Source organism: Chiloscyllium plagiosum, unplaced genomic scaffold (assembly GCF_037043375.1).
Source record: "Chiloscyllium plagiosum isolate Xiang-an unplaced genomic scaffold, Cpla_swu_hap1 HiC_scaffold_3, whole genome shotgun sequence".
Lineage (NCBI taxonomy): Eukaryota > Metazoa > Chordata > Chondrichthyes > Orectolobiformes > Hemiscylliidae > Chiloscyllium > Chiloscyllium plagiosum.
The window spans coordinates 124655490-124682481 of NW_028270141.1; the positions used below are offsets into that span (position 1 = coordinate 124655490).

Sequence of the window (26992 nt, forward strand, 5' to 3'; positions counted from 1 at the left end):
TGTGGTGCTGGAAAAGCACTTGGTGAGAAGGTGGTGAGTCTGCTTTAGGAGTGCAGTGTACAGTTCTGGTCACCCTGCTATTGAAAAGATACTACTAAATTGGAGAGGGTTCAGAAAAGACTTGCCAGGATTGGAGGGTTTGAGTAAAATGGATAGACTGGGGCATTTTCACTGGAGCGTAGGAGGTTGAAGGGTGACCTTATAAAGGTTTATAAAATCATGAGGAGCATAGATAAGGTAAATAGCAAAGGTTTCTTCCCCCGTGTGGGTGAGTTCAAAACTAGGGGCATATTTTTAAGATTAGAAGTAAAAGATTTAAAAGGGACATGAGGGGCAACATTTTCACACAGAAGGTAGTTTGTGTGTGGAATAAACTGCCAGATGAAGTGATAGATGCAGGTATATTTACAACATTTAAAAGACATTTGGATCGGTACATGAATAGCAAAGGTTTAGAGGGATGTGGGCCAAATGCAGGCAAGTGGGACTAGTTGGGTTTGGGAAACTTGGTCAGCATGGATGAGTGGACTGAAGGGTCTGTTTCCATGCCACAGGACTCTATGACTCCCTGACATCTTTCTCAACCCCATTCTCCTGCTATCACCCTGTAATGTTTGATCCCTTAGTAACAGCTACTTCCCAATTATTTGCCACTTCTGGGGTGGGCAAAATGCCACCCATTGTTTCAGGTCAATGGGTGGCACAGAGTCTCAGTGGTTAACACTGCTGCCCCATAACGCCAGGAACCTGGGTTTAATTCCACCCTTGGTGACTCTATGTGGAGTTTACACATTCTCCCTGTGTCTGCATAGATTGCCTCCAGGTACTCCGGTTTCCTACAGCAGTCCAAAGATGTTCGGGTTAGATGGATTGGTCATGTTAAATTGCCTGCAGTGTCCACAGATGTGCAGGCTAAGTGGGTTAGCCATAGGAACTACAGAGTTACAGGGATAGTGTAGAGGGTTGGGTCTGAGTGGGATGCTCTTCGGAGGGCTGGTGTGAACTCAGGCCAAATGGATTGCTTCCACACTGCAGGGATTCTTGCATTAGAATTGGAGAAAGTTATAAAGGTGCTGGACCAGGCCAGACCCCTTCAAAACATTTTGAGAAGGTAGCCCGGACCCGAATAATTATTTTCCCTTTAAAAGGCAGGTGTGAGCTGGATATTCCAGGAGTGATGCAGCTGGTCAAACCACTCAGCTTCAAGTCAAACAAATTTTATTTACACACTGCACTTGAAACACCAAACAAAACAGAATTTAGAATAACTTAATTTATTTGATAAACCAACGGATACGATATCACAACTTAAAAAAGGAGCTGTTCCAATTCCTACAACATCGTATAAATGCACCCCTTGGCAAAAGGTAAATTCAAACAAGTGTCTTACAGGCTGGAGAGGTTTCAGAGAGAAACTTCAGGCAAGACCTCTGTTGAAGCATGGAACCTCTTTTCACTGCAGCTGCTTCTCTAAGTCTCCAGCAGTTTCTGACCGCCGGCTAAAACTAAACCAATCTAGAAACAAAACCTGAACTGGGAGAACGGCCACTCCCCTTTCATTATACAACTGTTTTAAAACAAATCTTAAGGAGTCCTCTGATTGTTGACTTTGGGCATGTCTGTTAGTCACTTCAGCATCACTGACTTTCCAAACCCTCTTGAAAAGAACCAAGACAACATAACCTTGCAAAAGGTGCAGCATCGGGATATAGAAGTGTTAGAACTTGGACATTGGTGCACACAGATTCTGGATTAGTGGTGCTGGAAGAGCACAGCAGTTCAGGCAGCATCCGAGGAGCAGGAAAATCGACCTTACGGGCAAAAGCCCTTCATCAGGAATAAAGGCAGAGAGCCTGAAGGGTAGAGAGATAAGTGAGAGGAGGATGGGGGTGGGGAGAAAGTAGCATAGAGTACAATAGGTAAGTGGGGTAGGGGATGAAGGTGATAGGTCGGGGGGGAGGGTGGAGTGTATAGGTGGAAAAGCAGATAGGCAGGTAGGACAAGTCATGGGGACAGTGCTGAGCTGGAAGTTTGGAACTAGGGTGAGGTGGGAGAAGGGGAAATGAGGAAACTGATGAAGTCCACATTGATGCCCTGAGGTTGAAGTGTTCCGAGGCAGAAGATGAGGTGCTCTTCCTCCAGGCGTCTGGTGGTGAGGGAGCGGTGGTGAAGGAGGCCCAGGACCTCCATGTCCTCGGCAGAATGGGAGGGGGAGTTGAAATGTTGAGCCACTGGGCGGTGTGGTTGATTGGTGCGGGTGTCCCGGAGATGTTCCCTAAAGCGCTCTGCTAGGAAGCGTCCAGTCTCCCCAAAGTAGAGGAGACCGCATCGGGAGCAACGGATACAATAAATGATATTGGTGGATGTGCAGGTAAAACTTTGATGGATGTGGAAGGCTCCTTTAGGGCCTTGGATGGAGGGAGGAGGTGTGGGCGCAGGTTTTGCAGTTCCTGTGATGACAGGGGAAGGTGCCAGGATGGGAGGGTGGGTTGTAGGGGAGGCGTGGACCTGACCAGGTAGTCACAGAGGGAACGGTCTTTGCGGAAGGCGGAAGGTGGAAAGGGGTGGGGAGGGAAATATATCCCTGGTGGTGGGGTCTTTTCGGAGGTGGTGGAAATGTCGGCGGATGATTTCGTTTATGTGAAGGTTGGTAGGGTGGAAGGTGAGCACCAGGGGCGTTCTGTCCTTGTTACGGTTGGAGGGGTGGGGTCTGAGGGCGGAGGTGTGGGATGTGGACGAGATGCGTTGGAGGGCATCTTTAACCACGTAGGAAGGAAAATTGCGGTCTCTAAAGAAGGAGGCCATCTGGTGTGTTCTGTGGTGGAACTGGTCTGCCTGGGAGCAGATACGGCGGAGGCGGAGGAATTGGGAATACGGGATGGCATTTTTGCAAGAGGTAGGGTGGGAAGAGGTGTAATCCAGGTAGCTGTGGGAGTCGGTGGGTTTGTAAAAAATGTCAATGTCAAGTCGGTCGTCACTAATGGAGACGGAGAGGTCCAGGAAGGGGAGGGAGGTGTCAGAGATGGTCCAGGTAAATTTTAGGTCAGGGTGGAATGTGTTGGTGAAGTTGATGAATTGCTCAACCTCCTCGCGGGAGCATGAGGTGGCGCCAATGCAGTCATCAATGTAGCGGAGGAAGAGGTGGGGAGTGGTGCCGGTATAATTACGGAAGATCAACTGCTCGACGTAGCCAACAAAGAGACAGGCATAGCTGGGGCCCATACGTGTGCCCATGGCTACCCCTTTGGTCTGGAGGAAGTGGGAGGATTCAAAGAAGAAATTGTTAAGGGTGAGGACCAGTTCGGCCAAACGAACGAGTGTGTCGGTGGAAGGGTACTGTTGGGGACATCGGGAGAGGACAAAATGGAGGGCTGGGAGGCCCTGGTCATGGCGGATGGAGGTGTAGAGGGATTGGATATCCATGGTGAATATGAGGCGTTGCGGGCCGGGGAAACGGAAGTCTTGGAGGAGGTGGAGGGCGTGGGTGGTGTCTCGAATGTATGTGGGGAGTTCCTGGACTAGGGGGGATAGGACAGTGTCGAGGTAGGTAGAGATGAGTTCAGTGGGGCAGGAGCATGCTGAGACAATGGGTCGGCCAGGGTGATCAGGCTTGTGGATCTTGGGAAGGAGGTAGAACCGGGCAGTGCGGTGTTCCTGGACTATGAGATTGGTGCACACAGGATGAGTTGGGGTAAGATGGGGGTGTCAGGTTTGTATAAATTTGATTGTTATGCAACGAACTCTGTTTGTTTGAGTCTGTGTGTCGCCCTGAATGTGATAGTGCCAGCATGAAGCCTAACTCCATGTCTATACAGGATGGACCATGGATTGATGTCTGTGAGAGCCGTTGCAGCACGTGAGATCAAGATGAACAAGGTATTTGTACGATGGTGGTTTCAGCTGACAATATTTCCCCACATCTTCAAACATCCCGATTCTTTTTTTCTTGGCCTGTGCTGGTGGGAATGAGTTGGTCATTGATGCCTGATGCAGCGAGCTGTACAACACAAAGGGAGCCAGGGATTAGGGAGACCTGCCCCCCCACCCTCCACACCCCTGTACTGACTAATGGATCCACAGGACTGATCGATCCATTATCCAGACTACAGAGGTACTGAGCTGAAAATGTGTTGCTGGAAAAGCGCAGCAGGTCAGGCAGCATCCAAGGAGCAGGAGAATCAACGTTTCGGGCATGAGCCCTTCTTCAGGTCAGTACAGAGGTACTGACCCTCCCCACTGAGAACTCCCTGAGCAGGTGCCTCACTGTGGTCAATCCCCTGGACTGGTGTCCTAGGCTGTGCCTGATTTACTGTATCAGGACCCCTGACTGATGAGTGTCACTATGGCCTGCACTAAGGACTACTCCACTAAGACATGGCAAGTTGGTAGCTGCCCACGCAGTGAGTGTTTGCCACAGAAAGTGCTGGCATTAGTAAGTGGTGTGGGTGTGAGACTGACGTAGCATCTAGGTCATCTAGAAAGATGTGTGTCCCCTTCTGACTGAGAGCTGCTAAGTCGCAAGGCAGACTGCCTGTTTGTGTGACTGCACAACATGGCACAGCCAGGAAAAGCACAAGCATGCGGGTAGGTGCTAACTGAGTGAGCGCAAAGAGAAAGTGACAAATCTGAGAGGCAGCCTGGTCTAATCTGTGAGGTGGGTGGCCGTCCCACCCAAAGTATCCTCTCAATGCTATTTGCTGAGACATCCTATGATGCAGTTCTGTGCTTTCTGAGCATCCTGCAGATTGGACAGAGGCCAAGATGGTCAGGAGAGGTTGGCATTTGATATTTGCCAATGTTTGTGGATACAGAATGCATGTACCTTGTTCCCATGGGTCTTGCTGTAAGATGCTGTTTGGTGATGAGTACCACAGAGGCTGAAGTAATCAGGAATCCGCCCTGACTTTCACGCTGAGAATTCTCAGCATCTAGTTTGTTCAGTGCTTTTAGCAAAGGAAGAAGCTGTGTATTAATGAGGTGAATTGCAGCATTAATAAGGCATTTAACAACCTAGAATCCCCTTTAATTAGTAACTTGCTGCTGTCTAACAACTCAGCAAAAGCACAAAAGATACAGCGAGTTGCTTGCTCGAGTTGTGTTTGGCTTTGTGGGACTTTTCACCGATAGACCACGTCAGCCAGACCCTGGGAACAGTCAGCTCACTGTGTTTGAAACACACCTGCCACTCCCCAGATTGTAGGACCACAGAGCTGCATTTATCAAAACAGTATTCAAACTGACAGTGTGATCACATTGGCAAATTCATTGGTCATTGGGTCAGTCTGTGCAGAAGGTTTCAAACAAGATAAGTTACAGAGTAAACGATTCTTTTCACATCCTGTAATAATATAAAGGAATATGTCATGTACCTTCAGCATTGTTAAAAACTGCATAATTGAGAAGAATTTTCAAACCAATCTCCACTGCACAAACCACATCCATTCCATCAACCTTTGTTTCAATCCATTGGATGGCTGGGTATTGCATCTCTTTATAATTCTAAAACAAGAAGAGGAATTGTGTTATCACATGAGAAAACTAAGCCTACACCAATAAAAAGTTGAGAGAACTGTCCTAAAGTGAAAGGACTACTTTAGCTTTTTGTACGGTGAATTAAAATGGGGAGAAGGTACTGTTTGAGACCAAGGAAGATAGGTGCAGTTGAAGAAACAAGTTAGTGGAAAACATTGTGAGTTCAATATTGTGCATTGCTTTATTTGAACAGTGAGGCTGAATTCTGGAAAATAATTAGCATTGCCTAGATTTCTTTAGAGCAATTCTTCCCAGTGGCAATCTTTTGAAAGGCATTTTAATCAACATCAATTGTTATGGACTTAGGAGGGCTCAGCATAGTAACAAGCATTTGATTGGTTCCTGAGCAGGTGGTCACAGCCCAAAACACCAAAGCTTAAAGAGATATCTACCTGTGTAACATCAAATTGGTTATACCAATGTTAAGTCATGCCATTTGGGTTTAAACATGTCCCAGCCACTTTCTAAACACTGATGAATCAAGTCACAGTTAAAGTACCTAATTGTGAAGGTTATTTAGAGAATACAGTAACACATGGGAGGAATTTATAAGGCAATTAGAGGGTGTGTTCAAGCGATTGCAGTTTGTTGACTTTATAATATGTCTGGCCAAAAGGGAATTCATAAAAGCAAGAGTGATTTACCTAGGGCATATCAAGGACAATATTGCAATGAACAGGAATACTGAATGCTGTGACTGGATTCCTTGTTCCTTAACCTAAGTGGAAAACTCTAAGCTGTTTAGTCATGTATTGATTTTATCAGAAATTTGCATTGAACTTGCGCACAGTAGCTGTTCCTTGAACAGATTTGTTATAAAAACAGGTCAATGTGATATGGTCAGCAAAATGACAAGCAGCCTTTGAGAAAAATTGGAAGTAAAATAAAATCCAAACATTTCTCCTCGACATTCCTTTGCATTGTCATTGCCGAATCCACCAATATTCTGGGTTTTACCATTGATCTGGACTAGACAAATCAATGGTCTGGTTCCAAGGGAGATTCAGAGACTCTGAATTCTGCAGTGAATAGCTGACCTCCTTTCTTCCCCATGCTTGTCTACCTGCAAGCCACAGTGCAGGAGTGTGAGTGAAGACTTTAACTTGCCTCTTCCAACAACATTCAAGAAGCTTGACACCATCTTGGAAAACACAATCCATTTGATTCTTGTGCCTGTTCACCAATGTCACCATCCACTCTCTATTCTCTGTCAATGCATCATGGCAACAAGGTGTACAGTGTTATCAGTGCAGTGAAGAATTACTGCATTATCTTCAAGACAAGTACATTCTTTGCTCAAAAAAGAGCAAAACTGCATATAGTACTTGAGACGCAGTCTCACCAAAGCCCCCTGTACAAATGCAGCAAGGCCTTCTCATTCTTGCTCTTCAACTCTTTCAATAAAGGCTGTTTCAAATTCCATGTTTGAAAATGTATCTTTCAGAGGATGTGGGTTTAATTGGCAAGCCCTTCAGTTGTTGCCTATCCCTAATTCTTTGATCTGAGTCACTTGCCTGGTCAGTTTGGAGAGGATTTGAGGGTCATGCACATTCGTGTGGATTAAGTCACATGTAGATCAGTCCAGATAAAGATAGTAGATTTCTTGTTCTATAGGACATTGTGGCTGACAATAACTGATAACAGTTCTGTGGTCACCATTATAGAGTAGATTTTCCAATCCAATTCCAGCGACCATTATGGGATTTGAACCCATTTCCCAAAGCAGTTACATCAAAGCAAAATACAGTAGATGCTGGAAATCAAAAATAAAAAGCAAAAGTGGCAGACAAATTCAACAGGTCTGGCAGCACATGTGGAAAGTGAGTAAATGTTTCGAGTCTCATTGAAATAAAGTCATGTCAGCTTGAAATAATTAAGTTTGCTTCTCTCTCCGCAGATGCTGCCAGACCTGCTGAGTTTCTGTGTTTTCCATGTTTATTTCTCCAAAGCATTATACTCCATCTGCCCATGTGTTCCCCATTCAGTTAACCTTCCTAGATTTCTTGCCAGATTCTCATTGTCCTCTTAGCAACTTACATTTCCACCTGGCTTCATGTCATCAACACATACATGACACTCAGTCCTCTCATATAGATTGTGAGTAGCTGAGGCCCGGGCACTGATCCATGTAACACTCCTCCAGATTACAGCCTGACAACTTTACATATCCTGTTTCACTTTACTCTTTGCCTTTTCCTTCTTTAAATCCGAGTTGCCCAGATTCCCTGAAAGATCTTGTTCTTGGGTCTACCCATGTCATTTGCTCCTACATGGATCAATCAGATCCTGCTCCTCCTGCATTCCCTTCTCCAGCCTTTAGCCAGACCCAGGGACAGGCTGTACAACCTGCAGACTGCTCAATGGTGACCGTACAGAACGTTATCTCCCTGATTATACCAACCCCGAACACAACAGGGTGTTCTTCTCACCCAGCAATTGGCATGACCTGATCCTCCACACTCTGGTGGCTGTGGTCTGTTTACCCTTTACATTATTGTCCTTCTTCTTGGTGACTCATGTCACACTAACCTGCCTGGAGTTCCCTGTTTCCTCTCTCCCTCCAGTTTTGAACACCAATGATACAGTGGTCACTTACCAATCTGCTGATGCTGTTAGAGAATCTGGGCAGTACAGAAGATCACAAACCATTGGATCCAGTCGTCCTACAGTCAACTTCTTTAAGAATCCTAGGATGCAGGTTACCAAGTGCTGGGAATTTATCAGTTGTTTAATCCTGGAGATTTTCTCATATTTACTTTCTTCTTTACCGAGTAATTCTACAACCTCTTCAGATATTTGGCATCCCACTATTCATGTTTTAATAAAATACTATTGTGTGAAGACAGATTCAATATGTGTGTTTTATATCTCTCCCACTTCCCTCTTCCCTGTCATTTTCCTACCTTTGTTTCTCAGAGTTTAACAACTATTTTTGCTTCTGTCCTTTCTGCTTGCGCAAGCTCTTGCAATATGTAAATTCCTGTCTGGTATGCTGCCACAGTCTATTATTCCCTCTCTGATCAATATTTTGTCATCACTTATACTGGACGACAACTCCCCAAATATGCACATTTACTGGAATTGTCAGAAGAGTCCCGTCTTAAATCTGGTATTACCCTGAATTAATCACCCTCTCTGTGAGCAGACTGACCCTTCCCTTCACCTGCTACTGGAGATGGAAGCCCTGATATTCTTCTTACTGCACAAGCTGGCAGTGGGAGCCAGGCAGGCGATGGCAGCTCATGTAGAAAGTGTTAATGAGGCCCGAGAAGTAATTTCAGTCCAGTCTCATGGTTCAGGGTTGGGATGTGTGCTGTCGGTGCACTGCAGGTTATGGACTAAAAACAACATCGAATAATTTCCACTGGTACAAACATGACAGAACAGAGGAAACTCTCAGCTGTACTGACCTTGTCCTGGATGACTTGTTCTGGCTCTGGACAGTCAACATGAGTACAGAGGTCAATCACCTCCTGCTCTGTGTCCTGTGTAGCAATTTGATATCCAAAGAGGACAGACACAGTTAAGAAGATTCTCAGCACCTTAGTGTTCTCTCAGATCACTGGTGAATGCACTGACTGACTCCTCAGCACCTTCAGGTGGATCTGCAGTTTGTACACTGAGCTCCAATTTTTATATACTGTTCGATGAAGATGATTTTGAATACAGCTTAGCTGTATTATGTGTTGGGGAAATGCTCCAACTCATTCACTATGTAAAATATTCTTTGTTCTAACTTTGGAATGGATTCACAAACCATTAACCCTCTGTCAGTTGGTTCACGGGAACTCTGAAACCTGGGAAAACGAGTTTTGTAATTGCTATCACTCATCACTGTTGTGCTGACACTTACTCTCCCCTGGTTATTGTTTCTGGTGGTGGTGTACCTATGGTCTTAATTTATCTATTTCTAACTATTGAAGAGGACCAACAGCTCTGGGTAAAAGGCAGGAGAATGAGGTTGAGAAACGTCAGCTATGATCGAGTGGCAGAGCAGACACAATGGGCTGAGTGGCCTAATTCTGCTCCTATATCCAAAGATGTGCAGTTTAGGTGCATTGGCCGTGGTACATTGTCATGCAGTGTCCAGGGACGTGTCGGCTAAATGAGTTAGCCAAGCTAAACGTGGAGTTATGGGAATAGAGTGAGTGGTTAGATCCAGGTGAGATGCCCTTCGGAGGGTTGATTCTGAATCGATGGGCCAAATGGCCCATTTCCCTCCTGCGGGGATTCTATGTCTTATTAATTACGAGATATATGAATTACTTTGAAGAAGAGATGGAATGTATTGCATCTGGCTGATGGCACAAACATCACTGGGAAAGCAAATTGGGTGGATGTTATGGCCACGTGAATGCAGCTGTAAGACCAAAAGATAGAGGAACCGAGTTTGCTCAATTCCTTCACACATTCCACTCTTCAAAATATTCCAGATTCAAATAAACGTGTTCCCTTTAGAACTTGTCACCTCCCTGGATCTACCTCTGAGTGGAATCATTCTTGCTGTGAATTGAATAATGAATAGTTCATCAACTCCTACTAATACAACCCCTTTAGCTCCACTCCACACCCCCTCCCCCATTTATTCTTATTGGGATGCAGCTATTTAGTGATGTCCTTCATAAAGGGTATGACAAGAACTTAACAATCCCATGGCCTGTTTTGCACCTCTGCAGGCCTTCACAGTCTATTCTGTCCATTTGACCATGGGGAAGTTCCCATTTTTATTTGGGATGTCTTTAAAAACGTCTTCCAGAAACTTGAGAATGTGCAGTAAAGCCCTTTGTATTCCTGAACAGCTCCCAAGGTGATCAGAACACTGTTCACAGATTAGATCACTGAACAGCTTCTTAAACTTTATGTTAAGTTCCCCATTGAGTGTTTGAATGACACTGTTTATCAATTTATTTATCAGTACTAATTTCTGAAACGTTCACAAACACTTAGTCTCAGAAGATAACACCTGGCTGGTCAAGGCCAAGTTTCTAAAAGGCAAATCCCAATGGGATGTCTGTAAATTTCCATTAATACACATTTAGAGATATGGAAGGTGTCTGGGAGAATTGAAAGGAAGCTGCCAGCAGAAAGAGTTAACTCACCGTGAGTCTGAGACAGTGGGGGAGGGAGGCAAGTCACTGAGTGATTTTGTTGTAATTGTTCAGGAAAACTGCTGAAATCTGCTGTTCACTTCAAACTGACCTTTTGAATTTGATAATCCTTTCTTTGGTTTTAAGATTTGTCTTCAATTGTCTCCAATGCCATTCAGTAATTTTAAGATCACCTTCAGAGCAGAAGCATTTATTTCTCATTTTCGACTTTTTCTATATTTCTCTGAAACATTTTTGAAAAGCTGAGTTCAGTTTGATATTTGCCAAACGATAGTTTATTGAGATTGTGAGAACAACCTGAAGGTGTAAAGCACAAAAACTTGTTTTTAATTAGAATAAAAAACCATAGTTCACTCCACTCTCAAAGATTTGAAATTCATTATTAAAACAATATTGAATCTTTGATGTTGTGCATGAACAACACCCTAATTTTCAGTGAGCCCTCTTTAACTATGGGGTAAGTTCCCACCTCCGTGCAGTGTAGTGAGGTACACAGCTGTGATTCAGTATACGGGGTGTCCCTGTCTACCTCCCATTTTTCAGCTGTTTCTACCTTATCCTCATCGACACCTGCTGCAGCCACTGACTCACCGTTTCTTCTTGTATTAGTATTAACTCATCGACACAACTGTAAATATAAAGTGATGATGATCACTCCCCTTTCTGATCTTTATCATTCTTCAGAACCATCCATGAACAATTTCCTCTGGAGTGGGGGTGGTCCGATGGGTTGAACCCATCTCTCAGCATTCCCTTCATCAATTTTGACTGTTGTTCTGCTGTAAACTCGGTGATGGAGCCCTCTGACATTCAGTCAAAGTTTACAGCCTTTTCCTCATTCACCTCCCTGACTGCATCTTTAAAAGTTTGTTTCATACTCAGTGCAGATCCCACCGGCATGGTCCTTCTTCAGCCCCTACACAGATTCTTCCTGCTTGGATTTTGTCTCCCTCCTGGCTCCTGCACAGCTTCGTCCAGTCCGGATACAGCCGACTTTATTCTTGGTCCCCTCATGGATCCCTCAGTGTGGACCTGACCCATTCCCAGGGTCATTACTCTGGTGTGGAGTAGACAAAGAGGAGGCTGGAAGAACACAGCAAGCCAGGCTGCATCAGGAGGTGGATAAGTCAACGTTTCAGGTATTAACTCTGAAATGCCCAAAACACTGATTTCTCCACCTCCTGATGCTGCCTGACTTGCTGTGTTCTTCCAGCATCCTGTTTGTCTACTTTGGATTCCAGCATCTGCAGATTTTTTTGTCTCGACTGTAGTGTGGAATCTGACTCCTGAACTCTCTTGGCTCATGTGTGGTCTATGCAGCGCAGAATTTGGCGTGTCCTCTGTGATCATCCCTCACTTCCCTGGCCCCAGTGTGTTTTCTCAAACGTGGAGTAGCCACTGTGGGCTTCCCCAACACCTCATATCCAGAGTACTCCTTTCGGATTCTTTTGGTGTGCAACCAGATTGTTCTCAGGATTCCTGAGCTAACTCCGGGTGGGAAGTGAAGTATACTCCACCTTTTGCAGAGCTATTCCAACGTTCTGATATGAGTACCCTGTTCGCAGGCCAAATGTTGTAGCTGACTATTGTATGGAACAAACTCAGGATTCTCAGGCACACGTTATAACCAGTTATTTTGTCAAAGCATTGGGAGAGCGTTAACTCAGAAAGATTTCTGAGGCAGCACTCTTCCCAGCCAAGAAATCATCAGACATTTATACATTGAAATGCAAACAGGCAGAATATAACTTTAATTCCAACTGAACAAAGAGACCTTGGAGTGCAGGTTCATAGCTCCTTGAAAGTGGAGTCGCAGATAGATTTGTTGTCTGCAAACTTACTGACTATATCTCCTATGTTCACATCCAAATCAATTATATGAATGACCATCCATCCAAGTGCAGCAGATACATTGCAACGCCATCACCTACAAGTTCCCCTCCAAGTCACTCACCATCGTGACAAGCACCGATCCTTGAGGCAAACCACTGGTTACAGGCCTCCAGTCTGAAAAACAACCCTACACCACCACCCACTGTTTACTACCTTCAAGCCAGTTCTGTATCCAAACGGCTAGTTCTCCCTGAATTCCATGAAATCTAACCTTGCCAACCAGTGTCCCATGAGGAACTTTGTCAAAAGCCTTACTGATGTCCATATAGATCATGTCTACCACTTTGCCCTCATCAATGCTTTCTGTTACTTCTTCAAAAACCTCAATCAAATTTATGAGACAAGCTTTCCAATGCACAAAGCCATGCTGACAATTCCTATTCATTCCTGCCTTTCCAAACACATGGACATCCTGTCCCTCAGGATTCTCTCCAACAACTAGTCCACCATCGATGTCAAGCCCACTGGTCTCACAGTTTAAATTTCCTTATCGTTCCGGTTTTCTTCAGTTCCTGGAGGCAGTCAGAGAGGTCACGAGGTTACATATTTGGGCAGTTGCTTAACCCAAAACACTACTCTGGTGATGTCTCCCACCCATCCTTCTCCTCTAACCAAAAAAAAAGTTCCATGCATCAGTTTGTTGGTGATAAGTATTTTCATTCATGTTTTTTTTCCAGCAGTCTATTTGGGAATTTAGAATAGCAGGAATGGAAGTTTGGGCAGTTGAATGTTCCTCCTGCAGTATGTGGGAGGTAAGGGTCACCTCTAGTGTCTCCGCTGACTTCAATTGTGGCAAGTGCCCCCAACACCAGCTCCTCGAGAATAGTGTCAGGAAACTGGAGCTGGAGGAGCTTCGGATCATTCGCGAAGGGGGTTATTGAGAGGAGATACAGGGAGGTAGTTACTCCGCAGCCACGAGAAGAAAGTAAATGGGTTAACGTCAGGGATAGGAAAGGGAACTGGCAGGCAGTGCAGGGATCTCTTGTGGTGGTTCCCTCAACAACAAGTATACCATTTTGGATACTGTTGAGGGGGGACAACTTACCAGGGATAAGCAATGGGACACAGGTCTCTGGTGCAAAGTCTCTGTTGCTCAGTGGGGAAAGGGGAAGAAGAGAAGAGCTTTAGTCTTTGGGGACTCCATAGTTAGGGGGGCAGAGAGGATGTTTTGTGGAAACAAAAGCGATTCACGATTGGTGTGCTGCCTCCCAGGTACCAGGGTTTGTGATGTCTCTGATCGTGTTTACGGGATTCTTGAGGGAGAGGGGGCACAGCCCCAAATCGTGGCCCACATAGGAACCAACGACATAGGTAGGAGGAAAGGTGGGGATCTAAGGTAGAAATTCACAGAACTAGGATGGAAGCTTAGAGCGAGAACAAACGGATTTGTTAGCTCTGGTTTGTTGCCTGTGCCATGTACTAGTGAAGGGAGGAACAGGGAGAGCGCGGAGCTGAACATTTGGCTGCAGGAATGGTGTAGGATTCTTGGATAATTAGAGCTCCTTCTGGGGAAGGTGGGACCTCTACACACAGGATAGTCTTCACCTGAACCAGAAGGGTACCAATATCCTGGGGGGGACATTTGTTAATGCTCTCCAGTGGTGGGGTTTAAACTAACGCAGCAGAAGGACGGGAACCTGAATTGTAGTTCCAGTGTACAGGAGGTTGAGGGTAGTCAGGTCAGGGATAGGTTTACAAGGTTGCGAGAAGGGCACTAGCAAGCAGGATGTTGGTTTGAAATGTGTGTACTTCAATGCCAGGAGCATCCAGAATAAGGTGGGTGACCTTGCAGCATGGGTTAGTACCTGTGATTTCAATGTTGTGGCCATTTCAGAGACATGGCTAGAGGAGGAACAGAGCTTAAAAATGTGTTGCTGCAAAAGCGCAGCAGGTCAGGCAGCATCCAAGGAGAAGGAGAATCGATGTTTCGGGCGTAAGCCTTCTTGAAGAAGGGCTTATGCCCGAAACATCGATTCTCCCTCTCCTTGGATGCTGCCTGACCTGCTGCGCTTTTCCAGCAACACATTTTTAAGCTCTGATCTCCAGCATCTGCAGTCCTCACTTTCTCCTAGAGGAGGAACAGGGATGGTTGTTGCAGATTCCGGGATTTTGATGTTTCAGCAAGATCAGAGAAGATGGTAAAAGAGGCGGGGATGTGGCATTGTTAATCAAGGGTAGTATTACAGCAGCGGAGATAACATTTGAGGACTCATCCACTGAGGTAGTTTGGGCTGAGGTTAGAAACAGGAAAGGAGGTCACCCTGTTGGGAGTTTTCTATAGGCCTCCGAATTGTTCCAGGGATTTAGAGGAAAGGATAGCAAAGATGATTCTCAATAGGAGCGAGAGTAAAAGGCTAGTCGTTATGGGGGACTTTAACTTTCCCAATATTGACTGGGAATACTATAGTTCAAGTAGTTTAGATGGGCCAGTTTTTGTTCAATGTGTGCAGGAGGGTTTTCTGACACAGTATGTAGACAGGCCAACAAGGGGCGATACCATATTGGATTTGGTACTGGGGAATGAACCCGGCCAGGTGTTAGATTTGGATGTAGGTGAGCATTTTGGCGATAGTGACCATAATTTGGTTATGTTTGCAATAGCAATGGGCAGGGATAGGTATATACCGTAGGGAAGGAGGTATAACTGAGGGAAAGGCAATTATGATGCGATTAGGCAAGATTTAGGTTGCACAGGATAGAGGAGGAAACTGCAGGGGATAGACATCTTGAAATGTGGAGCTTATTCAAGAAACAGTAACTGTGGGTTCTTGATAAGTATATCCCTGTCAGGCAGGGAGGTAATTGTCGAGAAAGGCAGCCATGGTTTACCAAAGAAGTTGAATCTCTTGTCAAAAAGAAGAAGGTAACTTATAAGAGGATGAGGTGAGAAGGCTTGGTTAGGGGGCTTGAGAGTTACAAGTTAGCCAGAAAAGATCTAAAGAGAGGCCTAAGAAAAGCAAGGAAGGGACATGAGAAATCATTGGCGGATAGAATCAAGGAAAATCCTTAGGCCTTCTTTGGTATATCAAGAAAAAAAGAATGACTAGAGTAAGATTACAGCCAATCAAAGATAGTAGTGGAAAGTTGTGTGTGGAATCTGAGGATATAGTGGAAGTACTTAATGAATATGTTTTAACAGTATTCACATTGGAAAAGGGCAATGTTAATGAGAACACGGAGATATAGGCTATAAGATTAGATGGGATTGAGGTTGACAAAGAGGAGGTTTTAGCAATTACGCTTCCCTGGCCCCCAACACCTTATCTTCACGATGGACATCCAGTCCCTATACACTTCCATCAGCCATCACGAAGGCCTCCAAGCCTCCGCTTCTTCCTCTCCCGCCGACCCAACCAGTACCCTTCCACTGACACTGGTCCTCACCTACCACCCCACCAATCTCCATGTACAGCGCATCATCCGCCGTCACTTCCGCCACCTCCAAACGGACCCCACCACCAAGGATATGTTTCCCTCCCCTCCTCTATCAGCTTTCCGTAGAGACCACTCCCTCCGCGACTCCCTTGTCAGATCCATACCCCCCACCAACCCAACCTCCACTCCCGGCACCTTCCCTTGCAACCGCAGGAGGTGCAACACTTGCGCCCACACCTCCCCCCTCACTTCTCTCCAAGGCCCCAAAGGAAACTTCCATATCCGCCACAGATTCACCTGCACCTCCACCCACATTATCTACTGCATCCGCTGCAGCCGGTGTGGCCTCCTCTATATTGGGGAGACAGGCCGCCTACTTGCGGAGCGATTCAGAGAGCACCTCTGGGCCACCCGGACGAACCAACCCAATCACCCTGTAGCACAGCATTTCAACTCCCCCTCCCACTCCACCGAGGATATGCAGGTCATTGGACTCATCCACCGCCAAACCACAACAACGCGACGGTCGGAGGAGGAGCGTCTTATCTTCCGACTGGGAACCCTCCAACCACAGGGGATGAACTTGGACTTCACCAGTTTCTTCATCCCCCCTCCCCCCACCTTGTCTCAGCCGAATCCCTCCAGCCCGGCACCGCCTTCCTGACCTGCAGTCTTCTTCTTGACCTCTCCGCCTCCACCCTACTCCGACCTATCACCCTCACCTTGACCTCTTTCCACCTATCACATTTCCAACGCCCCTCCTCCAAGTCCCTCCTCCCTACCTTTTATCTTCTCCTGCTGAACACTCTCTGCTCATTCCTGAAGAAGGGCATGTGCCCGAAACGTCGAATCTTCTGTTCCCTAGATGCTGCCTGACCTGCTGTGCTGTTCCAGCAATAAAGTTTCAGCTTTGATCTCCAGCCTCTGCAGACCTCACTTTCTCCTTCCACTGACACCCACCTTTGACTGACTGAACTGGTCCTCACTCTTAACAACTTCTCCTTCCAATCCTCTCACTTCCTCCAAACCAAAGGAGTAGCCATGGGCATCCGCACAGGCCCCAGCTATGCCTGCCTCTCTGTCGGATATGTCGAACAGTCCATCTTCCGCAGCCACACTGGCACCATTCCCCACCTTTTCCTCCGCCACATCGATGATTATATTGGCGCCAACTCGTGCTCCCACGAGGAGGTTGAACAGTTCATCCACTTTACTAACACCTTCCACCCCAACCTCAAATTTACCTGGACTGTCTCAGACTCTTCCCTCCCCTTCCTAGACCTCTCCATTTCTATCTCAGGCGACCGACTCAACACAGACATTTACTACAAACCGACCGACTCCCACAGCTACCTAGACTACACCTCCTCCCACCCTGTCCCCTGTGAAAACGCCATCCCATATTCCCAATTCCTTCGCCTCCGCCGTATCTGCTCCCAGGAGGACCAATTCCAGTACCGAACAGCCCAAATGGCCTCCTTCTTCAAGGACGGCAATTTCCCCTCCAACGTGGTCGACGATGCTCTCCACCGCATCTCCTCCACTTCCCACACCTCCACCCTTAAACCCCACCCCTCCAATCACCACCAGGACAGAACCCCACTGGTCCTCACATACCACCCCACCAACCTCCGGATACATCGTATCATCCTCCGTTATTTCCACCACCTCCAAACAGACCCCATCACCAATGATATATTTCCCTCCCCTCCCCTATCAGCGTTCCGGAGAGTCCACTCCCTCCGCGACTCCCTAGTCAGGTCCACACCCCCCACCAACCCAACCTCCACTCCCACCACCTTCCCCTGCAACTGCAAGAAATGCAAAACTTGCGCCCACACCTCCCCCCCCACCTCCCTCCAAGGCCCCAATGGATCCTTCCATATCCATCGCAAATTCACCTGCACCTCCACACACATCATTTACTGTATCCGCTGCACCCGATGTGGTCTCCTCTACATTGGGGAGACAGGCCGCCTACTTGCAGAACGTTTCAGGGAACACCTCTGGGACACCCGCACCAGCCAACCCAACCGCCCCTTGACTGAACACTTTAACTCCCCGTCCCACTCTGCCAAGGGCATGCTGGTCCTTGGCCTCCTCCATCGCCAGACTCTGGCCACACGACGCCTGGAGGAAGAGCGCATCTTCTGCCTAGGAACCCTCCAATCACACGGGATGAATGTAGATTTCTCCAGCTTCCTCATTTCCCCTCCCCCCTACCTTATCTCAGTCCCAACCCCCGGATTCAGCACCGCTCTTTTGACCTGCAATAATCTTCGCGACCTCTCCGCCCCCACCCTCTCTCCGGCCTATCACCCTCACCCTCACCTCCTTCCACCTATCGTATTCCCAGTGCCCCTCCCCCAAACTTCCCCCCCGCCCTCCCTTTTATCTCAGCCCACTTGGCACACCAGCCTCATTCCTGAAGAATGGCTTATGCCCGAAACATCGATTCTCCTACTCCTTGGATGCTGCCTGGCCTGCTGCGCTTTTCCAGCAACACACTTTTCAAAAGAGGAGGTTTTAGCAATTTTGGAATAACTGAAAATAGATGGGCCAGATGTAATTTATCCTTGGATTCTCTAGGAAGCCAGGGAGGAGATTGCTGAGCCTTTGGCTTTGATCTTTATGTCATCATTGTCGACATGAGTAGTGCCAGAGATTGGAGGATAGCAGATGTTGTTCCCTTGTTTAAGAAGGGGAGTCGGGACAACCCTGGTAATTATAGGCCAGTGAGCCTTACTTCGGTGGTGGGTAAGATGTTGGAAAAGATTAAAAGAGATAGGATTTATAGTCATCTAAAAATGAATTATTTGATTTGGTTTTGTGAAGGTAGGTTGTGCCTCACTAACCTTATTGTATTCTTCAAGAAGGTGGCACAGGTGGATGAAGGTAAGACGGCTGATGTGGTGTACATGGATTTCAGTAAGGCGTTTGATAAGGTTCCACACAGTAGGCTATTGCACAAAATACGAAGTTTCAGGATTGGAGGTGATTTAGCGGTTTGGATCAGAAATTGGCTCGCTGAAAAAAGACAGAGGGTGGTGGTTGATGGGAAATGTTCATTCTGGAGATCAGTTACCAGTGGTGTGCTGCAAGGATCTGTTTTGAGGCCACCGCTGTTTGTCATTTTTATAAATGATCTGGAGGAGGGTGTAGAAGGATGGCTTAGTAAATTTGCAGATGACACTAAGGTAGACAGAGTTGTGGATAGTGTCGAAGGATGTTATGGGTTACTGAGGGACATATTCAACATGCAGAGTTGGGCTTAGAAATGGCAAATGGAGTTAAATGCGGAAAAGTGTGAGGTAGTTCACTTTGGAAGGAGGAACAGGAATACAAGTGCTGGGCTTATGGTAAAATTCTTGGTAATGTCGATGAACAGAGAGATCGCGGTGTCCAGGTGCAAAGTTGCCATCCAGGTTGATAGGGTTGTTAAGAAAGCATATACTGTGTTGGTGTTTATTGGTAGTTCCTCAGACCTTCCTTGTAAACTCTTCCCTCCATACCAGACAACATCCTAGTAAATCTCCTCTGCATCCTTTCCAAAGCTTCCATATCCTCCTGTAATGAGGTGACCAGAACTACACACAATACTCCAGGTGCTGCCTTACCTGTGTCTTGTACAGCTGAGGCATGACCTCATGGCTCCAAAACTCAATCCCCCTACCAATAAACACCAACACAGTATATGCTTTCTTAACAACCCTATCAACCTGGATGGCAACTTTGCACCTGCTTTTCAGACTGGAGGTCTGTGACCAGCGGTGTTGCCACAGGATTGGTTGTGGGTCCTCTTTTGTTTGTCATTATTAGAAATGATTTGGATGAGAATATAGAAGGCATGATTAGTAGTTTTGTGGATGACACCAAAATTGGTGACATAGCAGACAGTGAAGGAGGTTTTCTAAGATCACAAAGAGATCTTGATCAGATGGGCCAATGTGCTGAAAAATGGCAGATGGAGTTCAATTTGGATAAACGCGAGGCATTGCATTTTGGTACAACAAACAAGGGTAGGGCTTATTCAATTCAATTGGTAGGGCCTTGGGTAGTGTTGTAGAGCAGAAGGACTACAGCTGCAGGTACATAATTCTTTGAAGTTTGCGTCACATCCAGAGAGGGTGGTTAAAAAGGTGTTTGGCACGCTTGCCTTCATTGCTCAGTCCTTTGAGTAGAGGAGTTGGGAACCTCATGTTGAGGTTATGTAGGACATTGGTGAGACCTCTTCTGGGAAACTGTGAGCAGTTCTATTTATCAAGCTGGAGAGGGCTCAGAAGAGATTTACCAGGTTGTTGCTGGGTATGGACGGTTTGAGTTATAAAGTAAATGAGATAAACTGAGACTTTTTTCACTGAAGCTTAGAAGGTTGAGCAGTGATCTGAAAGAAGTTTATAAAATAATGAGAGAAATAGATAGAGTCAATAGTAGTTATCTTTTCCCTAGGATGGAGGATTTCATGACTAGAGGACACATTTTTAAAGTTAGAAGAGACAGTTTCAAAAACTTTTTCACAAAGAGGGTAGTTTCTGAATGTAGAATGAACTTCCAGAGGAAGTGGTGGATGCGGGTACAATTACATGTGTAAAAGACATTTGGATAAGTACATGAATAGGAAAGGTTGGGAGGGATATGGGCCAGAAGCAGGCAGGTGGGACGGGTTAGTTTGGGATTATAGTTGGAACGAAGGGTCTGTTTCTATGCTGTATGACTCTATGATTCTATGTGATGAAGAGGCAGTGTCAGGTCCAGAGGTTTAAGGGAGGGGGTCTGGAAGGAGGGGTCAGTATCACCTGGCTCACTTTGGGAAGGGTTTTAGGTTAGTGAGGGAGGGGCTGGGTGGGTGTTGGGTGATGATGGGTGATTCGGTGGTTGTAGTTCCAATTCTGTTGGCAGGAGCAGGGGCCACTTTTGGGTTAAATGTGGTGTCAAGGCGAGTGAAAGGGAGGTGGTGATGGGGTGGGAGGAGGTGACAGTTCCAATGGGGCTGTGTTTGGTGAAAAGGGAGTGATGAGGAATCTGTGGACTCCTGGGGTTGGTGGGAAAGTGAGGGAGTTTTAGGTCCATCAGGGCATAGTTGTCAGGTTGGGGGGGTCTATCCGGTCTGACACAATCATTAAGGGGTTGGTGTCAGGTCAGGTGAAATGGAGGAAGTGTGTCGGTGACAATGACCGACTCCTGATCAGAATTCTAGGGCCAATGAAGTGAGGAACTTGGATAAAGCCATTGATCAGAATCATTGAACTAATGAACCAATGGGAACAGTGAGTGTAAATGGGAATGAAATGCTTCCTGCTGATGTTAATGCAGCTGAATAATTTTCAACTGAGAATAAATAAGTACAGTATTCTTGGATGGAGTTAAAATTATTGACTGCCAGTGGAGAGCAGTGTTTATAAACAGGATCCCAGAAGTTCTAAAATGGGACTCTGATGGAATTAGTCAAATTTCCAATGTGGGCACATATACAGAACCTACCTCATGAACAGTCATTGTATTACTGGAAGGTAGATATAAGGTATATCTTTCTCTTAAAGAGATCAGAAATATGCACAGTACTCTAGATTAATACAGTGTGTACTTCAGCAGCCTCCTGGTTGCTAAAACACAGATAGATTGCTAACTTGGCCAAACAGCAAGGGATGCTGGGTACATTGGCCAAGTAAAGTTCTAAAATCACAAAGTCCACACACCAGACACAGTGCAAACACAGGAGTCAGGTGCTAATGACATTTGCTAATGTAAAAGGCAACATTTATGCAGAACAGACATACTCCCAACAACTTATTTACTGAACAAAGGAGGGCCCTGACAGCAAGGTACAGTGCTGGGCCCTTCTACACAAAAATAAACTAACATCAGCAATCCATCCAAATGATTGACTCTGTTTCAAACTACTAAGCTTATCTCCCTGATTGGCCAGAACAATAGAAAGTTCCAGAAAACCATCTAAAAGAAATAAAAACATGCTTCACCTACAAACTTTGCTCTTGGAATCTTCTGGAGGCCTTCTGAGGAGACCAGAGCTGAAAATGTGTTGCTGGAAAAGCGCAGCAGGTCAGGCAGCATCCAAGGAACAGGAGAATCGACGTTTCGGGCATAAGCCCTTCCTCAGGAATTGCTGGGCCCTTTGCTGACATGTTTGTATCATCGATAGTCACAAGTGTGGTGCCAGAAGACTGGAGGTTGGCTAACTAGTACCATTATTTCAGAAAGGTAGTAAGGAGAAGCCAAGGAATGATAAACCCAGAAGCCTGGTGTCGGTGGTAGGCAAGTTGTTGGAGGGAATCCTGTCGGACAGGATTTACATGTATTTGGAAAGGAAAAGACTAATTAGGGATAGTCAACATGGCTTTTTGCATTGGAAATCATGTCTCATGAATTTGATTGAGTTTCTTGAAAAAGTAACGAAGAGGATTGGATGCCAGTAAGGCATTCGACAACTTTCCCATGGGAGAGTGGTCAGTGAGGTTAGATCTCATGGAATACAGCGAGAACTAGCCATTTGGATACAGAACTGGATCGAAGGTAGAAGATAGAGGGTGGCGGTGGAGGATTGTTTTTCAGACTGGAGGCCTGTGACTAGTGGAGTGCCCCAAGGATTCGTGTTGGGTCCATTTCGTTTCGTCATTTAAATAAATGATTTGGATATGAACATAGGAGGTATAGTTAGTAAGTTTGCAATTGACACCAAAATTGGAGGTGTAGTGCACAGCAAAGAAGGTTACCTCAGAGTACAATGGGATCTTGACCAGATGGACCAATGGGTTGAGGAGTGACAGGTGGAGTTTAATTTCGATAAATGTGAGGTGCTGCATTTTGGGAAAGCAAATCTTAGCAGGACTTACACACTTCGTGGTAAGGTCTTAGGGAGTGTTGCTGAACAAAGAGACCTTGGAATGCAGGTTTATAGTTCCTTGAAAGTAGAGTCGCAAGTAGAGAGGATAGTGAAAAAGGCATTTGGTATGCTTTCCTTTATTGGTCAGAGCACTGAGTATCGGAGTTGGGAGGTCACATTGCGGCTGTACAAGATTTTGGTTAAGCTACTTTTGTGCAGTTCTAGTCTCTTTTCCATCAGAAGGACGTTGTGAACTTGAAAGGGTTCAGAAAAGATTTACAAAGTTGGAGGATTCTAGGTATAGAGAGAGTCTGAATAGGTTGGGGCTGTTTTCCCTGGAACTGCGAAGGCTGAGGGGTGACCTTGTGGAGGTTTATAAAATCATGAGGGGCTTGGACAGGATAAATAGACAAAGTCTTTTCCCTCGGGTGGGGGAGTCCAGAACTAGAGTGCATAGGTTTAGGGTGAGAGGGAAAAGATGTAAAAGAGACCTAAGGGACAACTTTTTCACATAGAGGGTGGCACATGTGTGGAATGAGCTGCCAGAAAACGTGGTGGAGGTTAGCGCAATTGCAACATTTACAAGGCATCTGGATGGGTCTATATTCAAGAACACTGCTGAAATTTGCTGTCCATTTTCAAACTGACCTTTTGAATTTGATAATCCTTCCTTAGGTTGTACAATTTGCCTTCAATTGTCTCCAATCCCTTTCCTAATTTTAAGATCACCTTCACAGGAGAAGCATTTATTTCTCACCTTTACATTTTCCATGTTTCTCTTAAACATTTCTCAAAGGCTGAGTTCAGTTTTAAATTTGCCAAATGATAGTTTATTTAGATTGTGAAACAACCCAGAGGGCGTATAGCACAAAAACGTGTTTTTAATTAGAATAAAAAAAAGTTCACTCCACTCCCAAAGGTTTGAAATTCATTATTAAACCAATTTTGAATCTTTGATGTTGTGCATGACCAACATCCTAATTTTCAGTGAGCCCTCTTTAACTATGGGGTGAGTTCCCACCTTCGTGCAGTGTAGTGAGGTACACAGCTGTGATTCAGTATACGGGGTGTCCCTGTCTACTGCCCATTTTTCAGCTGTTTCTACCTTATCCTCATCGACACCTGCTGCAGCCACTGACTCACCGTTTCTTCTTGTTTTAGTATTAACTCATCTACACAACTGTAAATATCAAGTGGTGATGATCACTTCCCCTTTCTGACCTTTGTCATTCTTCGAACCAACCTTGAACATTTTCCTCTGGGTATGTGGTGCCCTGTGGGTTGAACCCATCTCTCAGTATTTCCTTCGTCAATTTTGACTGTTGTTCTGCTGTAAACCCGGTGATGGAGCCCTCTGACATTCAATCAAAGTTTTCCAGCCTTTCCCTCATTCACCTCCCTGACTGCATTTTTACACATTCTATGATACTTTTCTCCATCAGATTTGATTTTAACCATTGGAAGAGGCATTGAGACCGTGACTACTCTTGGGAGATCTGTCAGCAAAAACCTGACGTGGTTTTGCATTTTGTTTAGAAGAAGCCCAGTTAAATGTTGGGCTGTAATATTTTGAAATATTTTTCCTGGGTAAAAATGGCAGAATACAGTATTCAACCCCTCGAGACTGTCCCTCCATTCCCACCCTCTGATCTGTCCAAGTGTCACTCCAGCTCCCACTGCCATCTCTTCACCACTCCCTGCTCCAGGTTTGTCTTCCCCTTCCCCAGTTGTAATCTCTCCCAGCCCTTTTCCCGGATGACTTTCCCGATGCCAGGAATCATTCCCTCCTGTCTCAGGTGGTGTCACTCTCCCACCCACCAGCCACCTCCTCGTTCCTTCTTGTTTCAGGTTTTACCACAAGATTTGTCACTGTACCAGGGAGTAAAGAGCCTGTGGGAGTTACAGGTACATTTTGTGTCTCATGTTATAAAATTTCCATTTAATCAAATTCAGGAATTTGGATGGTCCAGGTGTGGATGAAGTCAGCTTAGGGCTCGGAATGATGTTTTTCTGCATCACCCATGATTCAACATTAAAATGTTCTGTCACCATGGAGACGTTAACGAGAAACGTGGCCAATTGGTGACTTGTGTGTCTGTTCATGCAAAGTAATAAAGTTAGCTCAGTATCTCGCTCATGAACAGCAATGGTGTAAATGTTGGTCAAATCTGGACCACCCAATATTCACTGAAGTTAGGTCAAACTCAAAAGGCAGACCTGAAGCTAAATTCCACACGTCCATCAGACATTTACAGGGTCTGCATTTCAGAGCAATGGCTGGAGCTGATGTTCATCTTTAGAAGTAGTTCAGGTGCTCCTCATTGACATCAAAAAAATGAAGCTGGAAAACACTTGAACAGAAACATACCCGGTTTCGGAATTTCACATTGCAGACACTCAGTGTTGTTTATTCCTTCTTGGGGTATGGGAGATTCTGACAAGATTGATTTTTATTGACCATTCCTTGATGCCCAAAGATGGTGGTCAGTCCTCTGTTTGAATTGCTATAGTCCAACTGGGACTGCCATAGTGTTAAGGGTTTAAATGGAGAGGAATTTGTCAAGTGTGTACAAGAAAATTTTCTGATTCAGTCTGTGGATATTCCTTCTAGAGAAAGTGCAAAATGTGACCTACTCTTGGGAAAAAAGGCAGGGCAGGTAACTGAGCTGTCAGTAGGGAAGCATTTGGGGCCAGCGACCATAATTCTATTAGTTTTAAAATACTGATGGAAAAGGACAGACTAGATATTTTAAGATTCCCTACAGTGTGGAAACAGGCCCTTTGGCCCAACTAGTCCACACTGATCCTCTGAAGAGTAACTCATCCAGGCCCCCATTCCCCATATTTACCCCAGACTAATGCACCTAACTCTATGGGCAATTTAGCATGACCAATTCACATGATCTGCACATCTTTGGACTGTGGAAGGAAACCGGAGCACCCGGAGAAGCGCACATAGACATGGGGAGAATGTGCACACTCCACACAGACAGTTCCCCGAGGCTGGAATCAAACCTGCGTCCTTGGCCCTGTGAGGCAGCAGTGCTATCCACTGAGCCACCATGCCGCCAACAAGATCTAAACATTGAAGTTCTAAATTGGAAGAAAGCTAATTTTGACAGCATAAGGCAAGAACTTTCAAAAGCTGATTGGGGGCTGACGTTTGCAGGTAAAGGGATGGCTGGAAAATGGATAGCCTTCAGAAATGAGATAACAAGAATCTAGAGAAAGTATATTCCTGTTATGGTGAAAGGAAAGGCTGCTGGATGTAGGGAATATTGGATGACTACAAAAATTGAGGATTTGGTGAAGGAAAAGAAAGAAGCATATGTCACGTATAGACAGGAAAGATCGAGTGAATCCTTAGAAGAGTATAAATACAATCGGAGTACACTTAAGAGGCAAATCAGGAGGTAAAAAAGGGGACATGAGATAGCTTTGGCAAATAGCATTCAGGAGAATTCAAAGGGTTTTTACAAATACATTAAGGATAACAGTGTAACTAGTGAGAGAATAGGGCCCCTCAAAGATCAGCAAGGTGGCCTTTGTGTGGAGCCACAGGAGATGGGGAGATACTAAACAAGTATTTTGTATCAGTGTTTACTGTGGAAAAGGACATGGAAGATATAGAATGTAGGGAAATAGATGGTGAAATCTTGAAAAATGTCCATATTACAAAGGAGGATGTGCTGGTTTTCTTGAAACGCAAAAAACTGGATATATCTCCAGGTCCTGATCAGGCATACCCTAGAACTCTGTGGAAAGCTAGAGAAATGATTGCTGGGTCTTTTACTGAGATATTTGTATCATCGATAGTCACCGGTGAGGTGCCGGAAGACTGGAGGTTGGCTAATGTGGTGCCACTATTAAAGAAAGGTGGTTAGGGCGAACCAGGGAACTATAGACCAGTGAGCCTGACCTCGGTGGTGGGCAAGTTGTTGGAGGGAATCCTGAGGGACAGGATGTACATGTATTTGGAAAGGTAAGGATTAATTAGGGATAGCAAACATGACATTGCATGTGGGAAATCATGTCTCACAAACCTTATTCAGTTTTTTGAACAAGTAACAAAGAGGATTGATGAGGGCAGAGCAGTTGACGTGATCTATATGGACTAATAAGGCATTCAATAAGGTTCCCCATAGGAGCATAAGGTTCCCCATAGGAGAAGGTTAGATCTCATGAAATACAGAACTAGCCATTTGGATACAGAACTGGCTCGTACGTAGAAGACAGAGAGTGG

At 45.5% G+C, this 26992-nt stretch overlaps 1 protein-coding gene across 1 annotated transcript in view; it reads right to left on the bottom strand.

Moving 5' to 3' along the window:
• Positions 1 to 19549, bottom strand: part of LOC148151307 (uncharacterized) — a 31728-nt gene extending 12179 nt beyond the window's left edge. Inside the window, exons 1-3 of the mRNA XM_087976727.1 lie at positions 19526 to 19549; positions 8943 to 9074; positions 5370 to 5499 (exon numbers count right to left, since the gene is read on the bottom strand). Of these exons, the coding sequence (XP_087832853.1) occupies positions 5370 to 5499; positions 8943 to 9074; positions 19526 to 19549 (286 nt within the window). The remainder of the gene's footprint in view (positions 1 to 5369; positions 5500 to 8942; positions 9075 to 19525) is intronic.
• Positions 19550 to 26992: the final 7443 nt, after the last annotated feature.